Source organism: Polyodon spathula, unplaced genomic scaffold, assembly GCF_017654505.1.
Source record: "Polyodon spathula isolate WHYD16114869_AA unplaced genomic scaffold, ASM1765450v1 scaffolds_3470, whole genome shotgun sequence".
Taxonomy (NCBI): Eukaryota; Metazoa; Chordata; class Actinopteri; order Acipenseriformes; family Polyodontidae; genus Polyodon; species Polyodon spathula.
The window spans coordinates 1-19,510 of NW_024474931.1; the positions used below are offsets into that span (position 1 = coordinate 1).

General features: G+C 41.1%; 1 protein-coding gene across 1 annotated transcript; it reads right to left on the bottom strand.

Annotated features, from left to right (window-relative positions):
* Positions 1 to 6: 6 nt before the first annotated feature.
* LOC121312002 (dynamin-binding protein-like) lies at positions 7 to 16,102 on the bottom strand (the record flags this gene model as incomplete). Its single annotated transcript, XM_041244076.1, has 4 exons — positions 15,472 to 16,102; positions 3,717 to 3,821; positions 2,930 to 3,052; positions 7 to 1,872 (listed from the first exon to the last, which is right to left on the bottom strand). Coding segments are annotated over exons 2-4 (2,083 nt in total), but the record flags the coding sequence as incomplete, so codon positions are not given.
* Positions 16,103 to 19,510: the final 3,408 nt, after the last annotated feature.

Sequence of the window (19,510 nt, forward strand, 5' to 3'; positions counted from 1 at the left end):
GCTCGCATTGATTCTGAAGCTCTTCATTCTCCGAAAAAGCGTCTCTGTTGTCACAACCAGTGTTCTGGTAAACGTTCGTTTGCTGTGGTGGCTTTGGAGATGCAGCATCCCTCCTGGACGTTAGCTGCGGAGGCAGAGGTGCTGGCCTGGATGGTTTGAAGGAGAAGGAAGACCGAGAAGGTCCACTTTCACCAGGAGCACGCGGCTCATCCTCTGAATCGGCTGCAGCTGCTTGTGCCACCGCGGATTTGAGAATGCGAGGTCTGGGAGGTGGAGGTCTCAATGCTTTTCTTCTCTCCAATGAAGAAGTGGCTTCCTGCTGATCCAGGGAGTTGGGGGAACCCCGCATGATATCATTTTCACTGCTGTAGTCCAGGATGGAAAAATGCCTGGATATTTCCTTGTGTATAGCACCTGGTAAACTTTTTTCAAATTGGGCAAGCTGTTCTGAGAGTTTTGAATCCAAGTCTGCTGCTGAATTTGCAAAGCTATCCAAAGTTATCGATCCGGGTAAGCCATTGGATTCTGTTTTTCCTGAACCTGCTGTCGGATCGTGGCTTCCTCTGCAAGGTAACAGATCATCATCACCCACACTGGCGAAACGAGGTTTCTTCTTCTGTTTTGGATGCTCAACCAAACTGGCCAAATCTTGGAAAACTGTATTCTTTCCATCTGAGGGGTGTTCACAGTCTTTAGACCAACTGCAATGCAAACTGTGCATCTCAGCCTTTGAATCTCTGCTTCCATTGTTTGTTGCTAAGCTTAGTGTTCTGGTAGCTGGTGTTGGCGGAACCTCTGTGTCAGTATTGTCAGCTGTGTGGCCTGTTGAGACATCTGATACATTGCAGTACAATCTATTACTTAAAGAATGGAGACTTGGTCTGGGAGGAAGTACAGGTTTTGAAGAGACAAGACTAATCAGACTTGTTCTTGAGTTTTCTTTGTAACTGTCAGTGGCAGTTTCTTCTCTACTGTATTTTGTGCCCAAAGCACCCTTATCTATACCACTAATCTCAGAACTGCTTTGTGTCTGGTTTCCACGAAATTCATGACCCGCTTTTGAGCTAGAGGATACAGGTTTTGGTTTTGCCATGACAGTACTGGTATCATGGGCAGGCTGTCCATTGAAGAAATCCACATCTCGTAAATGGGTATGCTCTTCCTGCCCGCTCCAGTGATACACATTATTATTGTTATAATACATTTCATAATCACCTTTGTTTCTGCTGCTGGGTTCTCCATGTCCCTGCTCTATGTCTCCTACTTCAATCTTTACAAACCTATGGGGAAATATTCCTCTACGGCCATTGACCTTGCCTTCCAACCAGCCGTCTTCCAAAGTGCGGACTATCTGTATTCTATCTCCTACATCAAAATCCAATTCCTCTGGTTCCATGGACTTAAAGTGATAGAGAGCCACTCCATAAACTCCTGCACCTTCCTCTGGGCCCAGTGATACTTCAGTGGTCACATCGCTTTCGCTGTAGTTGTCATAGTCATCTTGGCATGCTCGGTCCTCCGCAACTTGCAAAGGACCCAAAAGCTCCACGAATCCCTCTGGAAATATCCCTCTCCTCCCCTCAAGTTCTCCCTCGAACCAGCCTGGTTCAGGAATTCCAATTATTGTTATGATATCCCCTTCAACAAAGTCCAGTTCTTCCTCTAACTGAGCGGACAGGCCCAGCAAGGCTCTGGCTTGGCCCAAGGCGTAACTCGGGAGCTCCGATACGGACCTCTTGGACATTTTGCGGGACCTGGAGGAGAGATGAAGCTCTCTGACACAGGATAAAGGGAATATCCCCTTGGACCCCCAGCTGCTTCTCCCTTTCAGCCAATTACTGTCCACAGAACCATCAACAACTACCACATCACCTGCAAAAAAATACAAAACACAAAATAAACAAATAAACTAAAAACAAGAAGGCACCTTTAAACACATGGGTAAAAGTGGCTGTGCTGCTGCTGCTGCTGCTTTAGATTTAAAAAACGTTGAAGGAAAACGCTGATGAGATTTGTGGCTTCACTTGAAGCATAATGTCTATGCAAACTAATTACTCTCTCTCTGGCATTACCTTTTTTGGCTCAAACATATAAAAAGTACATCGCGCAAAACAATAAACAATGGCGGCTTGTGGAAATGATTAACTGACAGATGCACGGGGGGGGGGGGGGTATTTTGGGTTAAAGCTCAGACAATATGCTCTTAACATGCTCAAATCCACCTTAGGTCACAAGTGGTGGTTTAAACCTTGCCTCCCGTGGACACAATGTGACAATCTTGCTTGAGAGAGGCCAAGGAATAAATGGCATGATGTATAAATATCAGGTGTAGAACCAGCACTGACAAATCTGTATATGCATTTAATTGGATAAACTGTAGAAAAACAGACCAAACAACACCATCCTTTTCAAAAAAATCAATACATTTCAAAACTATTACTCAAAGGGTTACAAACAACATCCAGTGCATACTGCAGAATGGAACTAAAACCTCCACAGTCAAAGTGAGACATCTGGTGGTTGACAGAGATATTACATTTCTTTCTAGTCTGAAGTTTCATTCTAAAACTTCTGTTATAACGGAGTGTTTGAAGTTCTGGATGAATAACTGAACTGTATTGTCTGTTGTGCAACCGGTCCAAATGCAATATAAAACAATGAGCTGTGGAACCTACAAAGTGAAGCAGCCCACCCTACATGCAAACGCATTGTCTTTGTTAGTTAAGCTACACTGGAAAAAAGAGCAGCAACATATATAAATGTGCAGAGCAGTAGGGTAAATGAATAGGGATGCAGTCTTTAACCCCGTAATGGTCATTGGGTGTATCACATACGATACGAAACTTTGCCAGCAGCATACTGTGTTTACAATCCAGGGCCCACTTGAAAATCAGAAGTCACGTCTCAAAGGGATTTGAAAGGATTTCACCTGTTTTAATGGGAAGATTGCCAACATCTAGTGCATTGAAGTCACTGATGCAGACGTAGAGTTTCTCGCCCTGTTTTGTGCTGGGAATGGTAACGGCCTCCACGAACGTGCTGGGAAACTGCCCTGGGAAAAAGAACACAACCCCACCGAGGAACCTTTCAATGAGACCTGGAGGCACTCGCTTACACTTCATTCAAAACACACATTTCTTTTCAGACAGCACTCAACTTTCCTAAAAGTGGCACACTAAATATATCCCTTTCCAACGGTTGTAGATCCCGTAACTTCCACTTTATTCAGTCAACTAACGGCGTCTGGCATCTCAAAGAGCGGGACTCAAAACCCGCACCCTTACCATTGCTCCCGTGTAAGTGGCACTACTGCTCTAGCACGACCCTTCTGACCGTGTCTTCCTTTTCTTGTTCTGTTGGGGTGGCTCCCTGGAAAGGTCTACTTCTAGGACCTCCGGTGCAGCCTTGAATTGTGAAGTCAAGTTTTTGTGTGCTTAAAGAAAAGTCTGTCGTGAGTTCGAAACAACTCAAAAAGTTATGTAAAAAGGCGTTTTTTGATTAAAACAAAATTTTTTTGCGATTTCTGCGTTCAGCTACGTACAGCCAATTCAACTTCAACCCTACGTAACCAGCCTCCCCACTTCATGGACACCAGCGCGAAACGCACGGGTTCAGTCTGGTCTTTAGTCAGGTGGTGAGGCTTCGTGAAGCTACGGCAGTGTCGCCCTCTCCTTCTCACCGGCAGTCGATGAGCGTCGCGCGACCCCGCCCTTGACCTCGTCCTCTCGTGCGCTCGTTGTAGAGTGGCAGCTCCTCGCAGACGCTGGGGCGGAACTGGAACAGAGCGCGCACCACGGTCCCCGACTCCATCACAAACCAGACTGCTGGACAAACACAGGGATCCAAAGAAAACATCTTCAATAACTAACAGCTAGCAAATGCAAAAGGAGTCTTTATTCCTAATGCCTGAATAAAATACGGCAGTACTGTATAAAATACTGAGCATGTGCACTACCCCTGCTTTCCAGTAGGTGTCACAACGAGCTTGGAAAAAAATAAATACAAAAAATATTCTATTCAAATAGCAAAAATATGGAATCAATATAATACTATTCTGATTGTTTCTTTCTTGCATAATTTTGTGAAAATAAATACTTTAAGAGTAATCCTGTTTCTTATAAAAGCTGTTAACTCGTTAGTTTGTTTTTTTGTTTTGTATGCACATTTACTGTCATGAATGGTTTTTAATTGAAAACAGAAAGGCTGTCACGACAGAGCTCACAAAAGGGGTGTTGGTTCAGTGAAAGGAAGGAAATGGGAGAGAGAGCCAAAATAAATTGTTCAGAAAATCTAGATAAATCTCGTAAAAATGACAAAGAGGGCGTTATTTAAAGCACTAGGAACAGACCCTCTGAAGGAATCGCTGGTTAATAGAGAACTTCAGATTTTATGTACTGTCCTTTGAAAAACAAATATTAAATAGGAATTTTAAAGAGATAAAGTATACACGGCTGCTAGAATCAAGCTACTGATGTTTCTTCTACAGTACCTGGAGACAACGACTTGGAAGCTAACAGAAAGCACTCCGAGATCAATAGGTGGCTTGTTTCTCAGTGATCCTGTTTAATAGTTTGCTTGACTTTGCTGTCAGTCACTGAGGCTCCAGGTATCAGTGTCAGGTTTGTGATTCGAATGTGGTCAATCCAGACTGGACAGATGCTACAGGTGTGATGTTTGTTCTGAACTGTGTCCTGAAAACAGTTCAGCTGGTGTTCTCTATGTGCTGCTTTTAGATTCTTTGTAAGAGTTTCATAAAGGAAGGGCAGAAACTGAGCCCAGTCTGCTTATTACAGGTTTCCTGAGGCCGCTGCTGATTCAGCTTTCCAGAGCCTGAATCCCTAATCCCCTTTTCTGCAAGAAGCAAGAGCCAGCCCTTGTGGATCACAGTACAAAGGGCTATAGTGGAAAGCAGGTCAGGGGAGAGAATACGGTGTCCTTACAGAAAAACTACGTACAAAAAAAGGGGAAATGATTATGGGACATAGCAGCTGTGGATTTACTGTACCAGCACACACGCACACACACAGACCCTACAGTGATAATGGCTACAACACCAAAAACATCTGGCCACCACTGTTTATATAGTGATGCTTTGTTATTTCACAATCTGATTAGGCCATGTTGACAGCACATTTCACACACTAAGAGTAAGGACCCTTCACTAACTCACCACACTCAATCTCACAAATTATCAGACTGCAAAACAAGGGGCACATACTAAAGAGACATATGTGTCAGATTTACAATGCACTAAATTCAAACTAAGCCAATAATAACACTGTGCTAATTAGTTACAAGTTTGCATTTTTATCAGTGGAGGTCAGAACTTCAAATGGTTGCTTGTTTGGGCACCTGGACTGGAAAAAAAAAAAAAAAGATCTTCAAATAAGGTAAGGAATTGGTTTTGTTGAAATAAGCTTCAAAAGCAGGTTGGGTGAGAAAACAACAAAACATCCATCCAGAAGTTGGTGGAGTGCGGGGAGAAAACAACAAAACATCCATCCAAGATTTAGGAAACTACCTTGAAAAAATTTTTACAAATAAATAAATTCAATAAATACATACAATGCATGCAGTCACAGCAACAACCAACCAATTCTCACAAGTACTACGCCACTACTTTAGAAGTTTAGCTGAAAAGATCTGCAATGTAAACAATGTACACCATTGTGAAAGATGCTACTGTACTCATCACCCAGCCTCATTGACACTGTGGAGCATGTTCCAATTTAGATTGACAACTGTGTAGAAGCCTGACCTCATTGGCTTGTGGTAATGCTGTTCAACTATAAAACATGAACATGTTTTTGGTGGAAATGAAAAAATAAAAAAGAGAAGAAAAGGGGCGAAAGGGGGGGGGGGCAACAAAATTTTTGTTGGAGTCCTTTCGGTCTCAAAGGGTTTGGGCCGGTACCAATTCATGGTTCTGAGAAGGTGTACACCAACACAGACACACACAGTTATAGTAACAGGAGTGGGTCCCTCGAGAGCCTCCTAAAAGGGAAAAAAACCCTACTCTGTTTTTGTTTTTTTTAACAAAAAAAAACCTCAAAGAAAAAGCCAGAGTTTCCACCAGGCAGGGTTACGAGTACAGACGCTCTCAACGTCTCAAACAATACTGTTGGTTGTTTCAATATCTCCCATGGAGATCTCGGACTGGGCGAGAGGACATGACACTGATTTTTCAATAAACGTGCTCCCTCTTGCACATATAAAATAAATCTGCATTCCCAGGGACATTTAAAAAAAGCCAAACATATATTTAGATTTAATGTATTATTTTTCAAATATATACAGTCAGTGTAAAGTATCTATTCTTACAAAAGCTCAGTGTAATAGGAGTCATCTTTGATTATAGAAAATCAACGTGTATCTCCTAGAACCAACAAACTAAAAGAAGCTTTAGTGGTCCTCCGTGATCACTGCAATGGTGACGAACTTAAGTGCTTTTTTACCTTTTTACTTTCCACCCCAACACCCCACGGAATAACAGTACTCTTCTTTTTTGGGCTATTTGTTAACCATGAACGCAGAACAGTCTGTATACGTATGATCGTTTCGTTCATATTTCGCGTTTCAGTTATTTCGTGACAGTGACAAAGGCACAAAATCGTCGACGTGAACATAGGCGGACATTTTCTCGTAGGGGTTAGTTTCAAAATCAATTTCATAAGAAAAATGTATAGATGGCATCACAGCATAGATCCGAGAATGTGCGACACTGTCACATGCTGTTTTTTATTATTTTTTTCTTTTTTTTTTTTCCCCCAGTATATGAAGAAAGACTCTCATGGTAAGTGAGTGATTTGCCGTCACAAGCGAATTGCTGCTTTAGACGGTCTTGGCTATCTACTCTAAGTAGGGACAGGTTCCTTCAAGTCACACAACGACACAAACACTGAAGACATGACGGGACGGTGTGCTGTGGAAGAGCCGCATGAGAACGGGAGCGTGTTAAGGAAGTCTCAACTCCTGGGTAAACAGAGTCAGTAGAGAAAAAACAGTGAATGGTCAGGGTAGCAAGTGAGAGCCGCTCGAGTATAGTAGCTGCGTGGGCGGACATAGGAAAAAGAAACCGGCAATACAGGCAAACCTTCAGAGATTAGGGGTGTGAGGGTAGCGTGCTGAGCCTTGTGTCCAGCCATAGGCAAGCCCGAAGATGTGACAATTGAGAGGACGAAAGCAAGTACGGTAGCGCTCTACCGGTACGTACGCAATAAAATATAAACAGAAACACACAAAAACAGGAATGTGCAAAAGTACACACCTAGCCAAACAGATATCCACCTGCAATGAGCAGGAAAGCTCCAAGAGGACACTGTAAAAAAACCAACGTAAGGGAGATCACGGCGTGTGTGCAGTTTTCAGCTTTAGCCCGAAAAACCACCTTTCGTAGTTTTGTGCGAATCTAACATGTAAAGAATGTCAATATTTCCTTATTATATAAAATCTTTTATGATATCACATCAATTTTTTATATGTCGTCTGACATTACACTTTTATCCCTTTTATACTTGAAATTGGTGTTCGTTCAGTACCCGATACTACTCACTTAGTTCGCCACGCAATGCCAAAATTGTTATGAAAATATTGAGGTTACGTCGATGAGTAGTACTGTGTCGTTCGAGTGTGCCGGAGATAACAGTCACTCGCGAACACTTTTGACAATCGGTTTCTGTTGCCGACATAACGTCAGTAGGGTGTAAATGCTTGCCTGAGCTTTTCTTCAATTTTCTGCGAGCATTATTTTGACGACGAAGGGTTTGACAAAATCAGCGTTCCGACAACTGGGATAGGAAGGTGAAACCGTGACAGTATACAAAGGACAGTTGCGTTACACACAGTGCACGTGATCAAGAAATGGGCGGCAACTCAGCTGTCCCTGAGCCCCTCCTCCTTCATCCAGTTTCATTTAAAGTTTCTTACATACTACCACTTTTCTCGTTTTAGGCAAAAAAAAAAAAAACGTGTGTAATCTGACGGGAGAGGCCGTCTATCACACAAAGATTATAACACATACAGGGAAAGTTCGTCAGCTGTTCGAAATCTGGAGCCTGCGTGACGTAAATTGTTGCTCACATGTAAACAGACACTATACACGCTATAAAAAAACAATCAGGGGGGTTATATGATGGATTGATATACGAAACTGAGGGAGACAAACACGGGGTGTGTGTACACCCTCAATAACTACACTACACAGTTCCGTCAGATTTAAGCAGAACAGCCAACAATACAGAAACACATCCTCTTGGCCAGGATAATGTCATTACACAGCCCTTGTGACTGAATGATCACTCCACAGCCTCGTCTGAAAACCTCACTGCTTGGCATTGCACCGATGAAAGTAACAGGATTGTGAGAGACAGCTCAGTAAACAGAGCCTCATGAACTCCTTGCGTGATCTGTGGTGAAGGCTGCATCTGTTTCACCCAGTCCTCCTGCAACAAATGCTACCAGCAGCTGCCAAAAGAACAGGAGAAATGAAAGGTACAAAGAAGCGTCTGTTCACTATCAATGTGCAGGAATGCAAAAAGTTCAAAAAGTAACCAAAGCCCTTTACTGAGTATTTCACCATCTCGTCTGCCCACTCTTGTTACTGTATGTTAAAGAGCTGCTCCACGAACAGCAAGTATTGTATTTCTTCATAGAGTGCTTACTGTACAACCCACACAGCACAGTCTACAGTCTTAAACATTTGGCATACAGTTCCACGGTTTGAAGAGGAAGTGCATTTCTTGTCAGCACATTTCTTTGCCTTAGACTGCCCCATACTCAGGTTTGGTTTCCTGCAGAAGTGATGAGGTTGTAGTTTCCCATGAACAGCTAGGTCTGTCACAGTAAGATTTCTATTTCCTGCATTGGACCACGACAGGCCCTTACACTCTTACACTACGGCTCCTAGGCAGTTTCCTCCAGGGGATGGGAACATTAGAACTTAAATACATTCTGCACTTGCTCAGGTTAGCATGCACTCCTTACTGTAGCTAGGAGCTGGAATGAATATACAGCTTATTAAAAAGTATATCATACATTTCAAGTTACCTATAATTAGGTGTTTTAATGGAAGATGTTGCAGCAACTGTACCTCCATCTTTACAATACCAGAATGTGGCACCACTAGAGTCCTGAAACTATATATAGTGCAAGGAAGTGAGTTCAATCTGTTCTTTAACAGAGTTGAAGTATCTGTCTCTAAATGCCACACAGACCCAGACACACACACACCACGTACATTCAATTCAGGAATTGGTTTCATTTAATCATTGATTTTTATAAAATGGTCCAGACTGTAGCTTTTAGTAAGGTCTAAATGAACTACCACACTCTTTGGCTTTGCTTGATACAGTACGTCCAACTAACTGAAATGTCATTTTGAATTAACACAGCTGATTAACTTGATGTGATCAAAGCAAGAAAAACCAGAAAGCAAATGAACAATGTTTGCACATGGGACAGTGAACCTTCATGGGTGAAGATGACAGGGCTTCATAAACTCATTCAAGACATTAGATGGCTGACCATCTACTAATTAGATGACAAGGAGAAGAGGATGCTAGCTATCTAGCTGGTCCCCCGATTACCACGTGTTCAGCATGCAGCAAAGAGCAAGTGTGATTTATGAGGTAAAAAAAAAGCAGCTTGCAGCAATGCGAGCATGGGCAAGCTGAACAGGGAGTGTAATCCAATCTGCTGACATGCTGGTTTATTTATCAGCTCAGAATCCTTTACCACAAACAATAGGGAGTTTGTGTTGCACCTGGCAGACACGCTGGGTTACAGTGTAGGTTCTCCCCCCTGTGCTGATAACAAGGTGAATGCATTGCTGGAAGCTTCCTGTATTGTGTTTATTTTGTTGTTTACAGTTTTGCTATGGTGCTGAACTGTAAAGCATAAGCATTTAAACACTGCTGTCATCACATGCTTTGGGTCTGAAGGGTAACAGAGGGGTCACAGATGCATAATAACTCTAGTGGTCACGTATTATTGATACTCTACGGGTGCACACTCTTTATACCTGGCCACATTAATGTACGTGCAGTAAGTTAACTTCAAACAAAAATTTAGTCCCTTAAAACAGGAGCGAGAACAGCGAAATGTCAAGCAAGAAAAAGGACTCTCCTGAAAAGAAGAGCAGGCGCAAGAAAGAGTTAATGCATAGTGTTTGTTTGTTTGTTTGTTTGTTTTTAAATCAAGGGGAAATTCCTGTAAAGCAAAAAGCTTCTCTCTTGATTGTCTCTTTATTTTAATCTTAGAGTGACCAACCAATGCATAACAAAGATGCCAAAGGAGCTGCAGTTAATTCATGTACTGTAGGGACCGAACAGCAGACCCATCAGCTGTTCACCCATGTACATGTACTGGTGGGTGGATAGTGTGTTACGCAAACCTAATTATTCCCATCAGCTCCGGATACTGATAGTGGAGTATAATTATTTTGACAGAGGCTTTTAGTATTTGAAATACCCTGCTTCCTATACACTAATTGCCACCACCCCCTCCTGTATCACTTCCAGGTTTTTTAAAGCATTTTACTGGTGTGCCATTTGCACCAAGTAAAATGCTCATCTGCAAAGTCTGTACAATGTATTTACACTCCTTCAGCCTTTATATCGGGAGAATTATATAAATTACACAATATTCTCTAGGGCTCGTTTTCTCACAGGAAGACAGTGATTTAGACTATGCTGCTATATTTGATAATCAGTCCCTTTATAAAAAACGAAAACAACATAATCTGTTCTAAACACAATCTAAACAGACTAAATATAAAAAAACAACAACTTAGAACTACACAGATTGTGATATCCCAGGAAAAAAAACCCAAAAAAACTGCATTTCCCCTGAAGTCTCAAAGCTTTCTGATAACATTTCCTGTTAATAAGGCACTTCAGACATACAGTGCACAGGGTAGTCTGATGCAAGTCAAAATAATTAGCTGCAAAGAAGCACCGAAACCGAAAGGTTGTGTTTGGACAGTCCCGAAACCCCTCTGACAGAGTTCCTGTTATACTCCGGCTGTGTTACTGTTTTACTGAACCACTCAGCGCTGTCTGAGAGAGAAGGGAGAGTCCAAACACAAACACAGCAGGGTAGGTCACCAGCTCCATTACATTCCTTTTCATTTACACAATACTCGTGGACTGTTTAACTGGAAAAACAACTAATGTAAAATTAAATGAATTATTTAAAGTGTCTTTATTAGAAGAACCAAAAAAAAAACCCCAAAAAACAGAGTAAATCAATGATAAAGTATTGTTAAATTGCCCATATCAAGTTCCCAACAACTTTTTACAAAATGATAATATCATGCATTTTAATGCTTTACTTGTTTCTAATGTCCAATTGTGATGCGTAGTTTCTGCAAAATATAATTTTATTATTATTTTTTTACACCGGTTTTCTCTCCAATTTAGTGTGCCCAATTATTATCTGTATCCTCGGCTCACCACTAGCAATCCCCCCTGATGACTCGGGGAACGGGGGCTGGAGCACGCGTCCTTCGAAACGTGCTCCTGCCAATCTGTCATTTTACACGCTGCCGACCCACAGAGAGGCCGCCAGACCTATTGTGCCGGAGTACAACACAGATCTGGAGGCTCCACTGCAGAACAACAGGCGCCACATCGAGTCCGACCTGATCAATTATCATCTGACAGGAACAGTACAAGCAGTACATCCGCGCAATTATTGAACCAGCAATAACTGTGGCCAATGTGGGCCTAACAACTGCACACCCAAACGTACTGCTGTGCTCAACCTTCAAAGAAATGTACTATTATTTACTAATTTTTACATATCATGTAGAAGAATTAAGCCTTCTGTGCCATAACATCGCTCTCCAGCTTTCCATACAGCAAAAATTGCCGTGGTTTTGAGTCAAAGTGTTTACAATGTAATGCCTGAATTTCAACACAGATTATAAACACTTAAAATGTGTAGTTCCATGTCTTTATTGACCAGAATAACTTACAACAACACAAAGAGTACTTTCCATTAATAAAAAGTGGGTGTCAAATTTGATGATATTGGGTCTTTAAATAAATAAATAAATAAATATATCATCGTTAGTTAATCCAATGGCGTCCTCATCCGCGTAAGGGCAAGGCAATTCACACAGTAGGTGTGTCTCCGCCTCCCGCCCGACGCTCTGGGGTCCTGTAACTGATACTGCTGTACAAAAGAGCCGGCTCCTTTGCAAGGAGCATATATCGGGCTTATGTCTTTGTATGTGATTACGTCACATACCAGCCCTGCTGCTGCCTTCCCCCGTGCACGTTACACTATATATATGACCTATAAGCGCAGGACTGCAATAAGGGGTTCTTAACAGCGAACACAAATCATTTATTTGGGAATTAAGGTTTTCTCAGCAGTTTTGCCAGCAGCCCAATTACTGGGATCAAAAGGGAGTCTGAAGCTGGTGTAAAGAGACAGCCCTGGTGTGGAACACAACCCATTCTTCCAGGGATGCAGGTGCTGCAGTACATGGGAACTGTGCTCCAAACGACAGCAAGAAGAACCCGACTGAACACAGGAGCAGAGTCTCCACTGCTGGCAGGAGTCATGTGAATACAGTTCATTACTTTATTATGATTCCCAGCAGAGAACAGCGTACTACAAATACAGCCCCTATGGTGGCACTAGCGCATTGCTATGGGTAACACTGCACAAGACAGTTGGTCTTGCATACGGTATTTTATTTTCTAAGAGCAGGGCTTGTCAAGAGGGAGTGTGGCACCATATACAGTATAAAATGCATAAACAGACAAGATTATATCGGGCTACTACCTCAACTAAATTAACTGTTACATTGTATTCACTTTTGAAACAGAAAATAGACTAGATATTGGGTTCAATACCGTTTGAAAGCTCTCTAATTTGCATGTCAGAAACCGATCATTTACTGACACCTCAAATGCTCAACAAACCTTTAAATAAAACCTCACAATTCACAGTCTGTGTGTACTGGACAAAGAGCCCAACCCCTTCTGTTATATGTCACTGGATACATGTGGCAGTGTGTATAAATAATTGACCTCTCTGCTGCTTTGTAATTGTGGCACATAATACTACCAAATCATTCTTCCAAGTTCTGCATGTCCCTTAATTAGGGTTAAAGCACCTCATCTATGTGTTCCTATTAAAGTATAAGCTACAGCACTTCCAGTGTGCTAATAGTAACTGTAAGGAATGTCACGTGTTAAAACAGCAGGGAATTTTTGACGGCACCAACTCACCTGTCAAAAGCACGCAATGGGACAGATTCCATGTTAAACATCGGATTACACTAAGGACTCTACATTCACCATGCGGAAACAAACATACATCTACTGTCTGTACTCTGTGTGCCTTGCTTGTATTATATACTTCAGTTTGGAACAGGCAGGTATTTAAAATAAAACAAAAAAACAAGTGAAGAACCTAAAGTTTCTCAGCATAATAAAAAGGGGTGTCCAGTGATAATGTTAATAAAGCGTGCATGGGTTAGGAAAGGGATTTTAAAAAGGGGGTGTCCAGTGATAATGTTAATAAAGCGTGCATGGGTTAGGAAAGGGATTTTAAAAAGGGGGTGTCCAGTGATAATGTTAATAAAGCGTGCATGGGTTAGGAAAGGGATTTTAAAAAGGGGGTGTCCAGTGATAATGTTAATAAAGCGTGCATGGGTTGGGAAAGGGATTTTAAAAAGGGGGTGTCCAGTGATAATGTTAATAAAGCGTGCATGGGTTAGGAAAGGGATTTTAAAAAGGGGGTGTCCAGTGATAATGTTAAGAAAGCGTGCATGGGTTAGGAAAGGGATTTTAAAAAGGGGGTGTCCAGTGATAATGTTAATAAAGCGTGCATGGGTTAGGAAAGGGATTTTAAAAAGGGGGTGTCCAGTGATAATGTTAAGAAAGCGTGCATGGGTTAGGAAAGGGATTTTAAAAAGGGGGTGTCCAGTGATAATGTTAATAAAGTGTGCATGGGTTAGGAAAGGGATTTTAAAAAGGGGGTGTCCAGTGATAATGTTAATAAAGTGTGCATGGGTTAGGAAAGGGATTTTAAAGTACTGATTGCAGTAACACTCAAAGTGTAGCTGTGGGCTCATCTAGTCCTTGCACAGCAACAGTGTCAGTGTGAGGGGAGGACTTTGAAGCAGTATCATTTACATATTATTATTATGCTCTGGTCTGGGCTGCCATTCCTACTGTGAAGATTCCTGCCAAAAACTGTGTGAAGACACATCCGAACGCATCACACTGGCTCGGGGTTTCCCCAAACACCTCTGTAGAGGCAACAATCACTCAGTACTTTATTCTGATGATTAGTTTAGGCTACACAGCAGAAAACTCCACAACCACAGCACACAGTTTTCTTCCTCTGCCAGACATGCCTTAAACCCAAACAGCATGTCTTCATCAAGCGCCAGCGTCAGACAAACCCTTTATCCACTTTGAGAAAAACACCTAACTAAATGCCCCACTGCATTTACATGCATAGTACACTCTAAAATAGCATAACATCAATGAGATGGGTCAATATTGCTGCGCAGCAAACCAAACAGCAGTTAGAAACAGCAAAGGCACATGGTAACAAAGTAACAGAAAAATCAACAGGAATCACTGTCAGAATCAATTGTGAATTCCACATTGTATAAAACACTATACACACCTGTAATAAGTAAATGTAGTAATTGAAGATAACATTGTTATGTTACAATATAATTTACTGTATGTAACAAACATAGTGAATGGGATACAACTAATTGATAACCTCGACTATGCCCTTACCTACAGTGCATGATGTGCTGGATGAAATCAATCACTTAAATTGAGTTTCACAAAAATACTTAAGGCAATCCATTTAAGATTAAACATCAAAATACTACTAGCTTACTTTCCCAAATGTTTCTTCTACCGGTTGTCACCGTTTGTTACAATGCAACTCTATAACCTGTTTCCTGCACAAAGTAATAACTACTCACAGCTATTAAACATTAAAGATTGTGTTAGCAGCTTCATTCATAACATGTGTTTACCAGATGTAACAAACAGTACACGTTGAATATGATATGCGTGCATTCTAATCAGACTGTTTTAATCAAACACAAGTCACACACAAACTATAGTTGCTGTGCCATCCCACAACAACGCCGTGGGATTGTTATCTTAGCGAATAAGAGTGGATACAGTCAGTAGATCTCACGGCGCCTTCGCCATATCCTGGATTCAAAGTAATCCTTGTCTTTTTCATATCGCCAGTTGAGATAACGCAGATACCACACGCACAAACTCGTATTTATTTTAAATCTAGTTGCAGCAGTGTAGATGCTGTGACCCGTAGATACAGTATGTTGATTTAATAAGAAATATGTCAGTATGATACATTTTAATAAATTTAAACACAGTTCAACTCTTTTGGAGCGGTTTTTATTGTATGTTTTTGCATAAAACAAGGTCAATTTTTTTAGCCCCTCCGGTTTCTACTTACCTGATTCTTATGTCTTCGTACCTGTTGAATGAACTCGTCCTAAATTTTTAGATCCCGTTTTATTTATTTTTTTCCACACTAACAAGTTTTCAGTACCGTAACCCAGTCTGTATAGCTGCCGGTCTGCTTGGCACTCCTTGGAAGCTAAATTCTGTGACGAATATCGCATTCTCCGTGCAGCATCCACTGCGAGGTTTCTCTTCTTGTGGTTATGAGTCTCACTCTGATAGCGCTGCCCTCTCGTCTAATCCAGCTTCAGCAATTCTCTCCTCGGTCATCATCAGCTGGCACAGTGGAAATTCCCGCAAACTGACAACCTCCCTCAATACTGCTATCAACACACCCAGCTCGAAAAACAAGGGCCTCGCTTGCAATCAGAGGCTGCCTTCACTCTGCCTGAATAGAACACAGCAGTGTTGTACATTGTTTATTTATCGCTGTTTGCAAACGGAAACTAAAACAAACAAACAAGAATTAGGCAGACGGGTTGAAGAATGTTTATGAATGTTGCTGTCCTTTCTGTAATTACCTGATCACATTTCACAAGCTAACTAAATGTCCTCTACCAAATAAAATGGTTTATAACACGGAGAACCAAAAAAACAAAAACAAACAAACAAACAAACAAAAAGCCATACTATCCTGCGGAGACTCGCACCTCAAGTTTATTGATAGAGTGTTTCTGACTGTAGCGCTGCCGTTATACAAATACGCCTTTCTCCTATCTTTAACCAATGTCTTGCAAGTACAGGACCCAGCTGTTGACTCTATTCAAAAAATGTAATTGACTGGAGGAAACACTTTTAAAATATACCCGAAAGATATTGCGTTAAATGAAATACAGGACATTATCGCCCTATATTTTATTAACCCGAGAACAAACCCACACGTTAATATTATAGCCTATAAATATATAGCTGCAGCCTATGTGTCTAAAAAAATAGAACACGTTTGGACTCAGTACATTCACTTTTAATAAGATGCTAACATATTTTAATAAGATGCTTTATTAATGGTCAGTTAATAATATGAAGTGACAAAACGTTTCAGCTAGCTATGAACTTAACATTCATAGAAAAATGAACAACAATGTTAGCTACGCGTTAAAATAAATAAATAAATAAATAAAAATAAAGACATTTGACGTGCTGTAAAACCACTGTACCATTTTCCTGAAGGTCTCTGTATAAACAGTTCAGTGATAATGTGTTAGTTAAGCAAATGTATGAAACACGGCTAATTATTTATATATAAATATACATATAAACATTTTTAACCCACCTCTTAGGCAGGAAAAGCGCCTCTCCCATACTTCACGTGTAGAATATTGAACTGTTTTGCTCCTATTAATATATTGAGATAGATATATAACCCATACAAATATCAAAAGCATACAATAACTGTAAGAAACCATTGAGAGATACATAACGAAACAGTTCGAATAGAGCGTGCCTTGTCTAGAATAATGAGTAAGAGAGGTGAAGGGAACCTATATCTAGGCTGTGAGGAGGTGTCAGCGTTTTACAATTAGATGCAATGAATGGCTGCCGAGTTACTTTTTTAAGTGGGAAAAAAAAAAAAAAAAAAACCTTTTTATATTAGTTTTTTAGTTATCTACATGCCAGAGCGCCTTTTGCCTGCCGCCGGCAATAACTGCTAATAATCATTTTCTAACAATTCAATAACCATTTCAACCCAGTCAGCCAGTACATGGGGCAGTGGAGCGTGGCCAGAGTGTCACGTCTTGCTCGCTGCCAATAGCATCATCAAGCAATAATCATTCATCTCACTCAGTAGGCACATGGGCAGCTCAGAGCTTTATAGCCTCTGGCCAAAAAGTATGTTAGTCTCTTGGTCCTTCTGTCAAAACACAATAACGATTCGGTCAAATCAATCTTTGGTGGATGTCTCCTTTCTGAATATAGGCATGTTAAACATATAGAAATGGTGGGAAAGTTAACTCTTTTCAGAAAGTTTGAAATTATAGTGCAGACTAAATTGAGACAACTGGAAACAGCAGTCTTCTCTATTCATCCTCAGGGCAGGACAGTCGTGGCCATGTTTGCTTTATCACTTCATGCACCAGCAGGCCTCAAGCCTTCCTTTAGTTTAATGTCCATGGTTTGGATCCTTGGCACTGCCTGTAATGGTTCTCAGTGAGAATGTTGTAGGGTTATGTGGTGGTTCTGTGACTGGAGTTTCAAGAAAGGGCTATGCTGAGTGCACTGAACTCAAATTAGTCTGATCCCAGACTCAAATGCATTAACCCACTCCCTTGTCTATGATTTATGTTTTATTTTTTCCTCTCAACAGAATTACAATTGTAGGAAACTGGGAAATGGAGTCAGGCTTGTCTCACAACTCAGAAATGTTGATGCTGCAGAGAATGCTGCTGACTGAATGCCAGACTTCAGCAGCCCAATCACAGCATGACTCATTCCATTACCAAGTGCTCCTCTCCCCTCATAACCCTGACTGCGCAGGATTTGCACGGCCCACATCTTTTCTGGAAAAAGTACAGTGATTGTCTTGCCTTTTGAGAATGAAAAGCATTGTATTGCAAGAGTATTGTTAAAATCGACACAGCGTTTTAGCATGCTAGGGTCATTTAATCAATCAGAATGTCTATGTTGCTCTGTTGACATTTCCAAAGAAAGTCAGAATGTACGGCCGAGGCTGTGAAAAATAATAGAATAGTCTGAATTCATAAGATATGTCTCAGTTGCCCTTATAAGTTTTATTCAATGACTAAGCTTGCACAATATCATATGATTAATATGAATAATTGGAAGCCCAGCTACAGTCAACAGCTATTGTAGTTTGAGTTGGTAAACGTGTAGAGGGCTGCTTTTTGTTACAACCTCAATGTATTTAGAGACCTCCTTGAGATGCTGCACACATGTGTTGTGCGCGACAAAAAAGGGCTGCCCATGTACCGCACACGTGTAACCTTGGAATCGGGGAATCTGTTTAACTGGATCATTAGGCTAAAGCTGAATCACAGCTTGGAGTCTGTGGCATGCTGAGAGCCACAGATTCTTCCTAGTTTGGCAGCTGAATTCTGCCTCTATAGCACTCTATGCAATAACGCATGCATAGGTGTGCTGCAATCAGCAATGTGTTTGTTGTGGGCTCAAGCAATTGGAGTCCCTTTTCCACGTAGACAGTTTCTGTAGTTTTGTAGTGTTTATAAGAAGTTGCAGAAAACACTGGAAAAATATGATAATGACGTACAAAGAGTAATGTGTGATGACAGCTATTTTCCCTTCCCAATATATCGAAAACAGAAAGAGCTATCACAAGAAAAAAAAAAGGCTGGATTCTTTCCCACACAAGCATATGTTTTGCCTTGATTTTAATTTTGAAAATGGGAATGTTAAGTCTGCCATCTAGTGGATACATCAGCATACTATGGCATGTTTTTATCAACCCATCTGGAAGAAAAAAAAAAAAAAAAAAAAACCCACCCTCCCTCTGTGGCTAATAGCCTGTACAGTACTTTTGTATGATTGTATAGTTAAATGGTCTAGGATCCTGTGATAGCCAGATTCTGTCTGATACAGTAACACATCCCACTAGATACCACCATTTAGTAATATAGGCAACAGAGGTAAGGTAAAGGATAGCCAAATATGCAATTTATTAAGCGTATGTTTTTGTATAACTGTCAATGCCAGCCACTCATATCTCATAAACAGTTTAAGATGAGCAGAAAATATGAGGCATTGTGGAAATCCCTCCTCTAAAATGAACCAAATGTAAAAGGGGTTAGAACTAGAACAGGCACACCAAGAGAAAGATCTCAGTGTTGCAAGAGATTGATGTCTTTAAAATCTTAAAAGGAGCTGACAAAACTCAACCAAGATTTTAAGAGCAGTACAGAAATCAGGACCAGAGGACACAGTTGGAAATTAAGTAGAGATAGACTCAGGACAGGGGGAAGGAGTCTCTTCTTCATACAGAGAGTGGTGAGGGATGGAATGGGCTGCCTAGTCCTGTTGCTGAAGGAGACTCTTCCTCACACAAAGAGTGGTGAGGG